At 33.3% G+C, this 12887-nt stretch overlaps 1 protein-coding gene across 1 annotated transcript; it reads left to right on the top strand.

Moving 5' to 3' along the window:
• The first annotated feature begins 6302 nt into the window (after positions 1–6302).
• On the top strand, positions 6303–11862 carry LOC120140053 (protein HLB1-like). Its single transcript, XM_039155113.1, has 14 exons — positions 6303–6753; positions 7363–7485; positions 7597–7666; positions 7847–7960; positions 8199–8282; positions 8667–8717; positions 8867–8896; positions 9030–9092; positions 9234–9299; positions 9473–9598; positions 9786–9821; positions 10785–10904; positions 11174–11362; positions 11549–11862. Exons 1-14 carry the CDS (start codon positions 6416–6418, stop codon positions 11657–11659), a joined length of 1521 nt encoding a protein of 506 aa, XP_039011044.1. The 5' UTR covers positions 6303–6415; the 3' UTR covers positions 11660–11862.
• Positions 11863–12887: the final 1025 nt, after the last annotated feature.

Below are 12887 nucleotides of genomic sequence, written 5' to 3'. Positions count from 1 at the left end.
AATTCGAGTGGACAATCCAATCAGCAAACTTAGAACCAATTAAGACAGTTGCCTTGTCATCTTTCACTCTAGTCTCAAGTAAACAAAATATATCAACTTTTATTTGGGAAGTTCTTCTTAAAACCCTATCTTGTTTTAGAGGACTATTGAGTCCTCTAACATTCCAAAATGCTATGATCATTGAGAAGGGAAAACAGAAGTACTCCCTCCACCCTCGGCTACATTGGACTTTGCCTTATCAATTTTTTCTTTCTTTTTGGATTTTAGGTCTTTTACTAGGACAACCACACCTAGTGATGATTTGCGAGGAATTGTTTTAAGGTCTACGGGAGCAGGAGGGATTTCCTCAACGTCTTGAAGAGCCTGGAACGAATTAGAAAATCCTGAGTCAGATTTGACTTTAGCAGATCTTTCCATTCCTTTTTTAGGGATAGGATCACCTTTGCTTTTTGAGGAAGAGGTATTGGAGGCAGGATTAGATAAATCCTGTTTAGCCTCAGCTGGGTCAAGAGCCGGTTCTTTAGGTTCAGGTTCTGCAGTACCAATTTCTGGAATTGTCTAATTTTGTCTACTTTATCATTAGGTGAATTACCACAAACAACAACAATCTTACTATTAACTAAACTGGAGGGGGAATTAGATTTTTCTTGAAGCAGCTCCGCACCTCCTACCAAGGGTTCAACATCATCAGAATTAGGAGAAGTTCATTTTTTCCTCCAGACTTGGGTATTTACAGTAACAGGGGTCTTAGAAGAACAGACCTTTGAATTGTGACCGAAAGCTTTGTAGTTCAAACACCTAGCTGGCATCCAAGGAACATCTACAACAATCGAGACTGTTTTTCCCTCAGAAAGAACCACCTCAATAGTTTTAAGAATTTTTTCGTTTATCCCTATTTCAATACAAAGCTTAGCATACTCTAAATGGGATTTTGTAGCAGTGATAGTGTCCATGGAAAGGGGTTTTTCGATGGCACTTGCTATATAACTGAGACCTATTCTAGAGTAAAGCTCAAGAGGAATATTGTAAAGGTGAACCCAAATAGGGATACTTGAGAGATCGAAACTAAGCTTATTAAGGTTTGGCTCCCATTTTCTCAGAATTAGTGGTTTGTTCAAGACATGCCATGGGCCACGTTCTCTCTCAATTTGTCAGCGTTGCTCGTTTGCTCTCATCTTTTATTTTTGTTAACAGGCAGGCGACGATAATCTTAGAGCTGGATAGCGATAGTTGATATTTTTTATTTTCCGTCTTTTTATTGGTTGTTTTGGTCATTTCTTAGAGTTGGATTTGATAACGTCTTGACTGATTAAGATGACGTTAATTTGTTATCTTGATGATATTTTTTGATTTGGACCCTTAAATTAGATTTAGATACACGATTTACATTCAGAAAAAGTTGTCTCACAAAGCTCGACTCTAACTTACGATTGATAATAATCTTTCAATATTTTTGTACTTTATTATGATTCGTTTGCCGATGCAGTTAGGTATGTTCATTTCGATAATTTATTCAAGTATTTTGAATGCGTTTTTAACATTTACCTTGTATAGTTATTATATACCAAGAATAGTTATAGAAAAATATCATAATTATACGTTTATATTACCCTTATAACTATAAACTTTTATTATAATTTTAAATATTTTTTAATAAAATTAGCCAATTCTATTTGTATATATATTAGTTGCATGGATTTGAAATGGCCACGGGTTGTATTGTGGTTTGGAAAGATGGTAACTAAAATTGCCCAAAAAAAAGCACTTCTATTGACTTCCAATATATGATGTTGGATGGGGAATTTCTACAGTGCGACACTCTTAATATACGATTAAGGAAATGTGTTATCGGTCTTGTTATTTTTTTAATAAAATCAGTAAAAAAATTACCTAAAACATTATTATTTTTACTTAAAATATTATTAGTTTTTAACAATTCCGGTAAAGTGTCCAATAATAATAAAATCAGTATAAATAATAATATTTCCTGTAATTTTCACCGATTTTGTTAAAAAATAATTACAAAATCAATATCGTCTTTTTTTAGCCGTATATTAAGGCTGTCGTACATGGGGAAATTCTACAGTGTGGCACCCTTAATATATGACTAAGGAAAGGCGCTATTGATTTTGTTATTATTTTTTTAACAAAACTAATAAAAAATACTTAAAATATTATTATTTATACCTAAAATATTATTATTTCACCCTAATGTGGACCATTTTGTTTTAAATTAGCATGTATTTCTTCGCCCTACAATCTGTTGCTTTCTTTGATTTTACATTGCAACTGCTCAATCTCTTTCATTTGATGTTTGAATATATATATATATATCTCTCTCAAAAATTATAATCAATATTAACATCCAGTTGATTTTGTGAGAAAAATATTAAATTTTTTAAATAAGTTTAGAGTTTTGGACCTTGATATTTACAAATAAAATAAACCGGATTGAAATAGTCACTTTTATAATAGATTAAATAAATTAGTCAAGGTCTGTGCAGAAAATACTTACTGAGAGACTCACTCATCAAAATCAAATGTGCAGCGTATATCGGTCCGAATTAATTAAAGTGAAACCTTAAAACTGAAAGGTCAAAATAAATAAATAAATTAGTCTAATTATAGTATATGTTTGATTTATACCACTTCTTTTTATTGATTACAACTTTATATCAATTACGAAAAACAAAAGGACCGTAATGTTCGTATTTTGTCCGGGCCTTAAAAACCCAATTTGGAAGCTCGTATAAAAATTCATATATTTATTAGTTTATCCAAAGACATTATAAGTTAAACGTGGGACCTAAAATATGTGCCAAACCAACTTAACTCGGTAACCCTTAACCCATTTACAAATAATCCAAATGTGATGCCTAATCTACAATCGATTTAAGCCCAAACTTAGTTTCATTCCGTCTAAACTAAACCATGATCTAATAAGTTCAAATTTTAAATCAAGGTTGATTAATTCTAACCCTAAGTGCCCAGTTACCACCGTTGTCAAGGACTTCAAAAGCCTCTCCCGTCTAATGTCGCGGCCAGGTCGATAGCCACGCCAACAAGGACCATTGATGAGATTTTCGAAGGACCTTTCTCAGCCAATCACAAATGTAGAAAATAACTTCAGTGATCGAAAATATTTTATAATATATAATTTTAATCATTTTTTTTATTTACAAAAATAATCAACAAATTTACAACGCGGACTTCTGTTTCACAACACAATTTTTAAATTCGTAACTCGAACATGAAAATTTTCGCAACGCTAATTATCAATATAGGTAAACACAACTATTCGCAACGAGAATTTCGTTTTCGCAAAACGAATTCGCCAATTTCGCAACTCAATTACTGATATAGGTAAACAAGGTAGAAAAAATCCGATCAAAAATCTGAATTCGCCAATTTGAAAACTGAGTTGTGAATTTGACAAATTCGTGTTGTGAAATGTAAAATCTCGTCAAAATCATTTCGACAGTTCGTTTGTTTGGTTAAAGTTAAACGAACGGACGAACATGAACATACCCTCGTTCGTGTTTGTTCAATTCATTTACAGGCGTAGGTTTAGCTGAGTGATTTATACGTGGACTTAGCAACTGGGATGTCCCAGGTTAAAAACTACTACAGTGCATTTTATGTCCTTTAATTTTTTTTTTAAGAGGCGAGATTTTACATTTCGTAACACGAATTTGTCGAATTCGGAACTCAGTTTTCAAATTGTCGAATTCGGATTTTTCACCAGATTTTTTCTATCGTGTTTACCTATATCGGTAATTGAGTTACGAAATTGGCGAATTCGATTTGCGAAATTCGCGTTGCGAATAGTTGTGTTTACCTATATCGATAATTAACGTTGCGAAAATTTCCATATTCGAGTTGCGAATTTGGAAACTGTGTTGCGAAACAGTGTTGCGAATTTGTTGGTTATTTTTGTAAATCCAAAAAAAAATTGATTAAAATCGTATATTATAAAATATTTTCGGTCACTGAAGTTATTTTCTTATGTTAAATTCTCATACTCTCTAACTATTCATCTTCCCTCAACCTAACTACCAGCAAACAAACATGATCTGTCAGGATCAAATAAGTTGTTAAACAGTTAATATATATTCAAGTGACCAGCTTACAGGACGTTATTTTGAAAAAAATTATTAAAATTTTACTTTTATTTTTAAATCTCTAGATTCATCACCGTTAATCTATGAATATTTATGTTTAATATTGACATCAAAGATCACTATAAAATCCTTCAACCGAGATGAAAAAAGAAAACTTCATCGTCCCCCTTATTTTCAACTTAATATTTTTTAAGAACCAAAAGATATTGATAGTCTACATATCACCATGAAATACCAACTGCGTTATTCGTTCAGAAAAAAACAAGATGATCTAAAGTTATCACAACCCAAATATTACTTGCGACATATATGAATACTAAAAATATAATCTGATGATTAAAATAAAAATACAATAATATAATTATATTATCATTTGTACAGACACTGCTCGGTTGATGTATTTTTTTTATAAAGTATACAAATGATCTTATGACTAACACTATTTTGTTGAATATGTCGACTATTAAAAGTTATAAAATGGTCTTTCGACTATAGTGAGTTACTTTGTTGAGTCATTCGAATATTATAAATTATAAAATGGTCACTCGATTATTCATTGTGTTTCAAACTCGTCTTTTTTCATTAAAAAATTAACGACGGTCTGAGCTAGATATTAACTTGCTAATTGTGATATGATAAAATATAATATCATAATCTCAAACGATTATCATATCGCAATCAACATGTTAATATACAGCTTAGACGAACGTTAATTTTTTAATAAAAAGACAAATTTAAAACATAATGAATACTTAGATGATCATTTTATAATTTTTCTTAATAAAAATACTAAATAAAATAATTTATTATAATTAAAGAATAATATTATAACTTTTAATAGTAAGTACAGTCCACCATTTACCTTAACTAGGGGTGTTCGCGGTCGGTTTGGATCGGTTTTTGGCTAAAATTTCATTCGATCCGAAAGTATAAAAATTTACGGTTTGGATCGGTTTGGATGTTTCTAAAAAAAATATCCGATCTGATCCGATCCAATTAAGTGCGGTTTAATTCGGTTTGGATTTGTGCGGTTTTTGAATTCTAATTTTCAAAATTATATCATCCCAACACAAATGGTTTTGCTTTCCAAATTCTCCCCATGTTTCAATGCCGTGACCTGCAATTAGGCATTCCATATTTCCAGTACTATAAACAGATCATTTCTATGGAACATAATTAAATATGCATAAAAGGTTCCCTTCTATGCAATTATGCATTCCATTTCCAATACTATAAACATTCACCAACACCTAAAAAAATAGATCATAACATTCAATGTAATTAAACAAAGAAGCATATTACCACTACACTGCTATCAAGTTCCAACTTTACAGATAACAGGATGCAGTAGCACAAAAAAGGATCTTGCTCTGTTATAAATAGGCTCATAACAAAGCAATTTTGCAAAAAGAGCGAAAGAGAAACATAAATAAATAAACAAAGCACATGGTACAACTATGAAGACGAAACCATTTGCTCTGAAATCTGAATCGATTGAATTTCATCATCACAGATAATCATACTTCTAATTTACTTCAACAACTCGTTAATCCCAAAACCCAGAAGGATTTGAAAACAAGAAGAAAATTCCTATTAAGAAACAAATATAACCGATGTTGCTCCACTTTCAGATAAAACCTACCACTATTTCGCACAAATAAAAAAAGATAATCGAAAAGTACCGAAATTAAAATCCAAATTCTAACGAATTGTCAAAAAAATTGATTAAAATATGAACAAGTAAAGAAAGAAATAGCATTTAATTGAACAAAGAGAAGATGCTATACCTGAAAGCCAAGACCCCCACAAAGAAGAAAAAGATTCGAGCACCGTTGCTGAAAATAAGAGAGACAGAGAGAGAAGAGGAAGCGAAACAGTATCGTAGCGTGTAAGATAGAAGAAGATATGCGATGGAGCGAAGAGGCGGAGTAAATTGGGAAAAGTGGGCTAGGTTTTAGTTTTTGGTCAGAACATCAAACGGTGTCGTTCTGCTAGATAACTAAATATCGGTTCAGTTCGATTTAGATCGGTTCTGGATGTCTAAACCGAAATCGAACCGAACCGATCTATTTTGTAAAAAAAACCAAACACACCAAATCGGTTTCGGTTTTTTTCGATTATCGATTTTTTGAATCGGTTTTCGGTTATTTTTTTGGTTCGGATTGGATCTGAACACACTTAACCTTAGCTTCGGCACACTATATTTTATTATTTTATTTTCTCTCTCTTCGGATTGCTCTCAGATCTTCCTCTATTCCGTTTTGGCGTAGCACGGAAATCTCTCGTTCAACGCTATGTCCGAAACGACTCAGGGATCCGAACTTCAGAATGGTTTCCAACCACAACCCGAACCGGAATCGGAATTGAAAGTGGAATCTCAACCTGAACTTCGACCGGAAACGAAACCGGATGAGGAATTGAAAGCGGAACCAGTGGTAACTGATGCCGAGCCGGAGCCAGAACCGCAAAAGGACACAGAGAGCTCGATCCAGTCGATTGAGACGGCCAAACAAGCATCCACCGACCAAGTTGCTCGTCCGGGACCGGGTAAAGATGAAGAGAACCGGGCTTTCACGATGAGAGAATTGATAAGTGAATTGAAAAGCGAAGACGATGCAGGTTCTCCTTACAGGTACCTTTCTTTCCTCATCCATTTCGAGTCTCAGTTGATAAAAAAATTACTCTCTTTTATTTGTTATTGGATTTAACGAGATTTCGATGTAGCAACCTCTGGATCTTTGGAATTCTCTGTTAATTCGTCTCCTTAACTAAATGTGGAGAATCATTCACGTTTCAACTGGGCCTAAAATTAAGCTGTTTTACTTTAAAATCCTGAATAGTGAATTCAGAGTACTTTGATTCTTGAATATCCATCGGCGAACTACTAGATGCAATTAAGGCGTACTCTTCCTGTTTGATTGGGTGTTCATTTCATTTATTGCATGGATAAGCAAGTGTTCTTCGATCACGGTCTTCATTTCTCTTGAACCTTCTCGTTAGAAACTCAATATCTTTGAACTTTAGATGCAACCATGTATGTTTTGCCGTATTGGAGCCTTTCAGTTAGTTCTGAATTTCAAGTTTGGCTTTAACTTTATAGAATTCAGTTTATAATATTTTTCATATGCCGGCATTCATCTGTAAAGGTTTCTTGGTCTTTTCGGAGTAAATATGATATCATCTTGTTTCTTCTGGTTGTCAATGATATCATTTTCTAATCCATCATTTATATATACTTCAGTCAAGAAAACTCGCAACGACAATCCTACCAAAACAATGCTGCAATGGAGTTGATAAATAGTGTCACTGGAACTGATGAGGAAGGCAGGTCTCGCCAACGAATTCTTATATATGCTGCTAGGAGGTGCTATCATCTTGTTTACACTTTTCACACTTACTATTCATATTGGGCTTGATATGTTGCTTCTTTAGAGTCTGCTATTCTGTATTACTAATTTTCAGTCAAATTTTATAGGTATGCTACTGCACTAGAGAGAAACCCAGAAGATTATGATGCTCTTTACAATTGGGCATTGGTTCTTCAGGTTTGAGATAATGGTTCATTTTGATTTTGTTATCTTAATGTCATTCAAAATGATATATCATGCTCTATTCTTGTACTCCTAGAACAGTCTGCTTAATTTTGTCAATTTAAACATATAGTAAATGCCACAAAATGTTACAGATTTCTCATGATGTCCAATCGGTTCTTATTTGGCTTGCAGGAAAGTGCAGATAATGTTAGTCCAGATTCTACTTCACCTTCTAAAGATGCCTTGCTAGAGGAGGCTTGTAAAAAGTATGATGAGGCTACTTGTCTCTGCTCAACACTTCATGATGTACGTGTTCTTGCTCAAGTCACTGAGAGATTTGTGTTCTTTTTAGTTCGATTTCAATTACAAAGGACATGATGACTGCTCAGAATGCATAAGCAAGATAAGAAACTGGATAGACAACATAAATAAGTGTAGAGCTGTATAATGCATATATATACCCACATATGGAGGAATCCGTATGATATATACTTTTTACTGATATTCATTGCTATGACTTTGATGCAATGCCGCTGCTCGACAGGCTTTCTACAACTGGGCAATAGCAATATCTGATCGAGCAAAAATGCGCGGTCGAACCAAAGAGGCCGAAGAACTCTGGGATCAGGTTCTTACTATGTAATTTTGGTAGTTAGCATTTTTGTATGAGTAATACTAGCCCTTTGTAGGCAAATCTTAGTATCTTGTTATGGAAAACCTTTTCCATGTGTGGATAAGGTCTTATTCCTGTTTATGTTTCATGTTAGCTACATGCTGTTATAAAACCCATTTTAATAAGGCCCAAGAACCATGGAAGTGTTTTTTTCTGTGGAATTTTAGTATGTATTCGTTCTAGAATTCAGTTTTGAAACACATTGTCCTTTTGGTAGTGCTGCATGGAAGTCCTTGGCCTTCTCTAAGAAATGCCTTGTAGTAATAAAAACCATTTCCTTTGATAAAAACCATTTCCTTTGTCTTGATAGAGCCTAATCTTACTGTTATGGTTGTTCAGGCAACAAAAAACTATGAAAAAGCTGTCCAACTCAACTGGAATAGCCCCCAGGTATGCTTTAAGTAACCATTTCTTTTAGTCTTGAAATTTTGCTAAGTAGAATGTTTCTTTTAGTCTTGTAGTTTTGCTAACTAGAATAACTCCGCCTTCCACTTTATTATACCTGTTGCTGATTTTGAGGATTCTTATCTCTCTTTCAGGCACTAAACAATTGGGGACTGGCTCTTCAGGTGAACTATGTTTTAGTAATGTTGATATTATAATCAGCTTCATTTATCTCCATAACTTTCAAATTTCTAAGTTCACTTCTATGGAGTCCTTGAATACTATGCTTACTTTCATGCCTTCTAATGTACATTTTAGGAACTCAGTGCAATTGTTCCAGCTCGAGAGAAGCAAAAAATTGTGAGGACTGCAATTAGTAAGGTACACAAGTAATTTGGAACTATCAGGGTGCTCAGATGACTATAGTAACTAGCAGCAAAGTAATTTGATATCTGAGGAGTCCTAAAAGAATAAGCTCTCATTGCATATGTATTCTTACAGTACTCTTTATTTCTTATGCAGTTCCGCGCAGCAATACAGTTGCAATTTGATTTCCATCGAGCAATATACAACCTAGGAACTGTTTTGGTGAGTTTGTTGGTTATTGCACTAGTTCTTAAACTGGATGACATGATCCTATTCTCACCTGTGATACATTTCTTTATGCTATTAATGAGATTAGATAATGACCTCATTATGTGAACATTTCATACAAGTGAAGCATCGATTTGTAACTTGAAATATCTTATTTTTAAATGCAGTATGGACTAGCTGAGGATACTTTAAGAACAGGCTCCCCAAATCTGAAAGAAGTTTCCCCAAATGAGCTGTATAGCCAGTCTGCTATATATATTGCTGCTGCTCATGCGCTGAAACCAAATTACTCGGTAAGAGATCTGTGTGTTGTTCTGGACTACGGAGGTTTACTGTACGACAGGCTATCTATGTGGCACAATTATTGCATGAATTTGGCTTCTCAACTTTCTCCTTAATTTAAAGTTTCAGAGTTGTGCAATTTGATTCCCATCCTTGTTTTGCGTATATGTTCTTATTTGATGTTCTAAAATCATACAGGTTTACAGCAGTGCCATGAGGCTTGTCCGTTCAATGGTCAGTAGTTAATCTTTCACCATTTTTTTCGGTTTATTTTTTTCTAAATTGATCGAGTCTTCCATAATCAATGTTGAGTCTATTAGCAATGAGAACGATCTCTAGTACCTTTCCAGGATTATTTTAATATTATAGGAGTATTTTTTGTCCTTGAAGTTCTACAGTTCTTTCATGTCAGCCCTCAGTGTTGTTTTTAACTGTCATTATCCATCCGCCACAACTGACTCTTTGAGCTGCATTAGAAACTGTTGTTTTGATGCAAGATATCCTTTCAGTATAAAGAGTTACACGGTAATCCAATACTTTTTTTTAAAATAATAGTCCTTTGGCATGGATGTCAGCCTACTCAGTGATTGGCAGTTCATACTGACCCCGCAACAATGTTCATTTCTTTTTTGTGACAACATAAGCAAGGACACTTAATTGTGAAAACTTTTAGGTTATGATTGGAAATTTTGATTTTAAAAAAGCCGTGTGAATTTAAGATTCCTATTGAGGTGTGTGATTTTGAAATTCCTGCTTTTATATATTCCCAATATATAATATAATGTTGAATCTTAATTAAATTATACATAATATATAAACTTCGTTCTCAAAATATATATACAGATGCAATCCAAAATTTTAAATCTATGTACCCAAGCATAGCATACTAATATGGCCTAGCAATACCTACTCTTGTGTTCAAATCGGTAGAAACATAATAATTTAAAAATGCAATGGCAAGCTACTGTTATCATATGCTTTAACCTTCTTCTTTTTCGAGCTTGTCTGTTTCTTTGTAAGATTATTTTTCTCAATTTCTCATTTCATGTTTAAACCAGACAGCTAACCTGGTTAATAAGAGAACTATTGAGTGGTTACAGAGCAAATGATTGTGGCGTCATCACTCTGGTTATTCTTAATTGAATTAGCTGCACAATACATTTTATATTATGTCTAAATAAAATCAAATTTTGACAGTTGCCTTTACCGCATCTTAAAGATGGGTATCTTACTGCACCACCAGTAGGAAATTCAATTGCTCCTCATAGTGATTGGAAGAGAACAGAGTTTTTCTTAAATCATGAAGCTCTTCAACAGGTAAATAACTTGTTCAGTAGGAAATTCAATTACTTAATTTTCATTTGTTTCCTGTAATGGAGATTAATTTCTTCAAATGAATGTTGATCATTAATATTTGTGATTATGTTTTCTTAAGTTCCTTTTGAATTTGGATTGAGTTATACTGCTTGATCTCTACTCTGTGCTACTTTGGTAGTCAACATAACTGAGACTAGTTAAAGACCACATCTGTTCGGACTTTCATTTTATTTCTCCGTGTTCTTCTCTTCCCTTTTCCGACTGAGCAGGTCATCAGAGTTGATCACAAACAAGTTTCCCGAAGCCTCTCTGGAAGAACTATAGATGTAACAGATATCGAAAAAAAGTCTATAAGAGTTGAGATTCCAGATATTGTTTCTGTATCCGCATGTGCTGATCTGACTTTACCACCAGGTGCAGGCCTTTGCATCGATACCAACTCTGGTCCAGTTTACTTGGTAAGTATTACGCTCTAGATTTTCGTTCTAAAAATGTCCATAAATCTTACTGAATGAATGATTTTCTTTCATACATATGGAAAACCTGATAATTGTTAGGTAGATATACCTGTGTTTATGATTTGGACGCAATCTTAGTAATATATACATGTGCTTTAGCGAGTATTTTTGTGCCGTCTCTTCCAGGTAGCCGACTCATGGGAATCACTAGATGGATGGCTTGATGCCATCCGCTTAGTTTACACAATTTATGCACGAGGTAAGACCGATGTTCTGGCGGGTATCATTACGAGCTAAATAATGCTTTAGGTATTGAGCTTTCATCTTCTGTCGAGTTTATTTGCATGCCTTCAGATTTCGTCGGATCTAATTTGGTTGCCCTGTATATTATCAAAAAAAAAATTAATAATGTACGGTTATGCTAACTTCTCTGTCAAATTATTTTGTTGGCATCTCAGCTGATATGCTACGCTATGAAACTCTGAACTAGTTTTACACAACTCTATTTGATTTAGTTACTTCAAACGTCGTATAAAAGATAATATAAATGTGTCGATCTATATAAATTGCGAAACAATTATATAATATATAAATATGAAGATCATAAAAGAATATGTTACAGTAAACTTTTTAAAAAAATGGTGTTGAATTTTATCAGAAACACGAATCCTACTCATCTAGTTCGAAGTTTTTTTTTTACACAAAGTAGAACGCATCTTCTTTACTAACACGGATTCTTCTCTAAAATTTAGTTTGTTTCCACCTCATGGGTGACATTTTACGAGCATGATTTTTTCTGTTACCATGAGGTAGCTGCAATTTTTTGCTGGCAACCCATGATTTGGAATTGTTATAGCAGAACATCGATGAGGCTAAAATAACCCCCTCCCCTCCTCTTCTTCTTCGTATTATTATTATATTCAGTTCTGCTGACTGCTCAAAACACTAGTATTAACTGAAAAAATAATTTAAACGAAATAAATCGTCATAGTTGTGCTGTAGAAGAATTATTTTCCTAGAAATAAATTCGTCTTGATTAGTGTAATCATTGAAATAGATGTTATCTAATGAGGTTAACATGATTCGTCAATATTCGTATACTTGAATGTCAAAGTCAGAATCTATCGGTATTGCTCTTCTCGAAAAGATAAGAATTGAGATTGAACTCCTTCGATTATAATTTGTCAATTGGAAAATAATATTCCAAAAATAAAATGAAGGAATTTTGTAGGAGAGAAAAAAAGAGGAATTTTGTTGTGTATTAAAATGAAAAATCAACCTTTATTTATTGGCTCAAAATAAAGGTAAAGTGGTAAAAGATCTAATAGCAATTACAAAATAATTAATTGTCATAAATATTATTTTAATTATCATAAATTATATCAAAATATTTTGTAACGGTTAAAAGCAGTAAAATATAAATCTCGATAAAATAATGTTTTATCAAGAAGATATTATCTGAAACGAATCACAAATCAAATTGAACCACGTGAAACGATTCGTATCCAATATAATAAGATTGTTT

The sequence above is a fragment of the Hibiscus syriacus genome, unplaced genomic scaffold (assembly GCF_006381635.1).
Source record: "Hibiscus syriacus cultivar Baekdansim isolate YM2019G1 unplaced genomic scaffold, ASM638163v2 tig00110777_pilon, whole genome shotgun sequence".
Lineage (NCBI taxonomy): Eukaryota > Viridiplantae > Streptophyta > Magnoliopsida > Malvales > Malvaceae > Hibiscus > Hibiscus syriacus.
The sequence above is the reverse complement of the archived record's forward strand: the minus strand, read 5'-3'. Positions and strand labels throughout refer to the sequence as shown.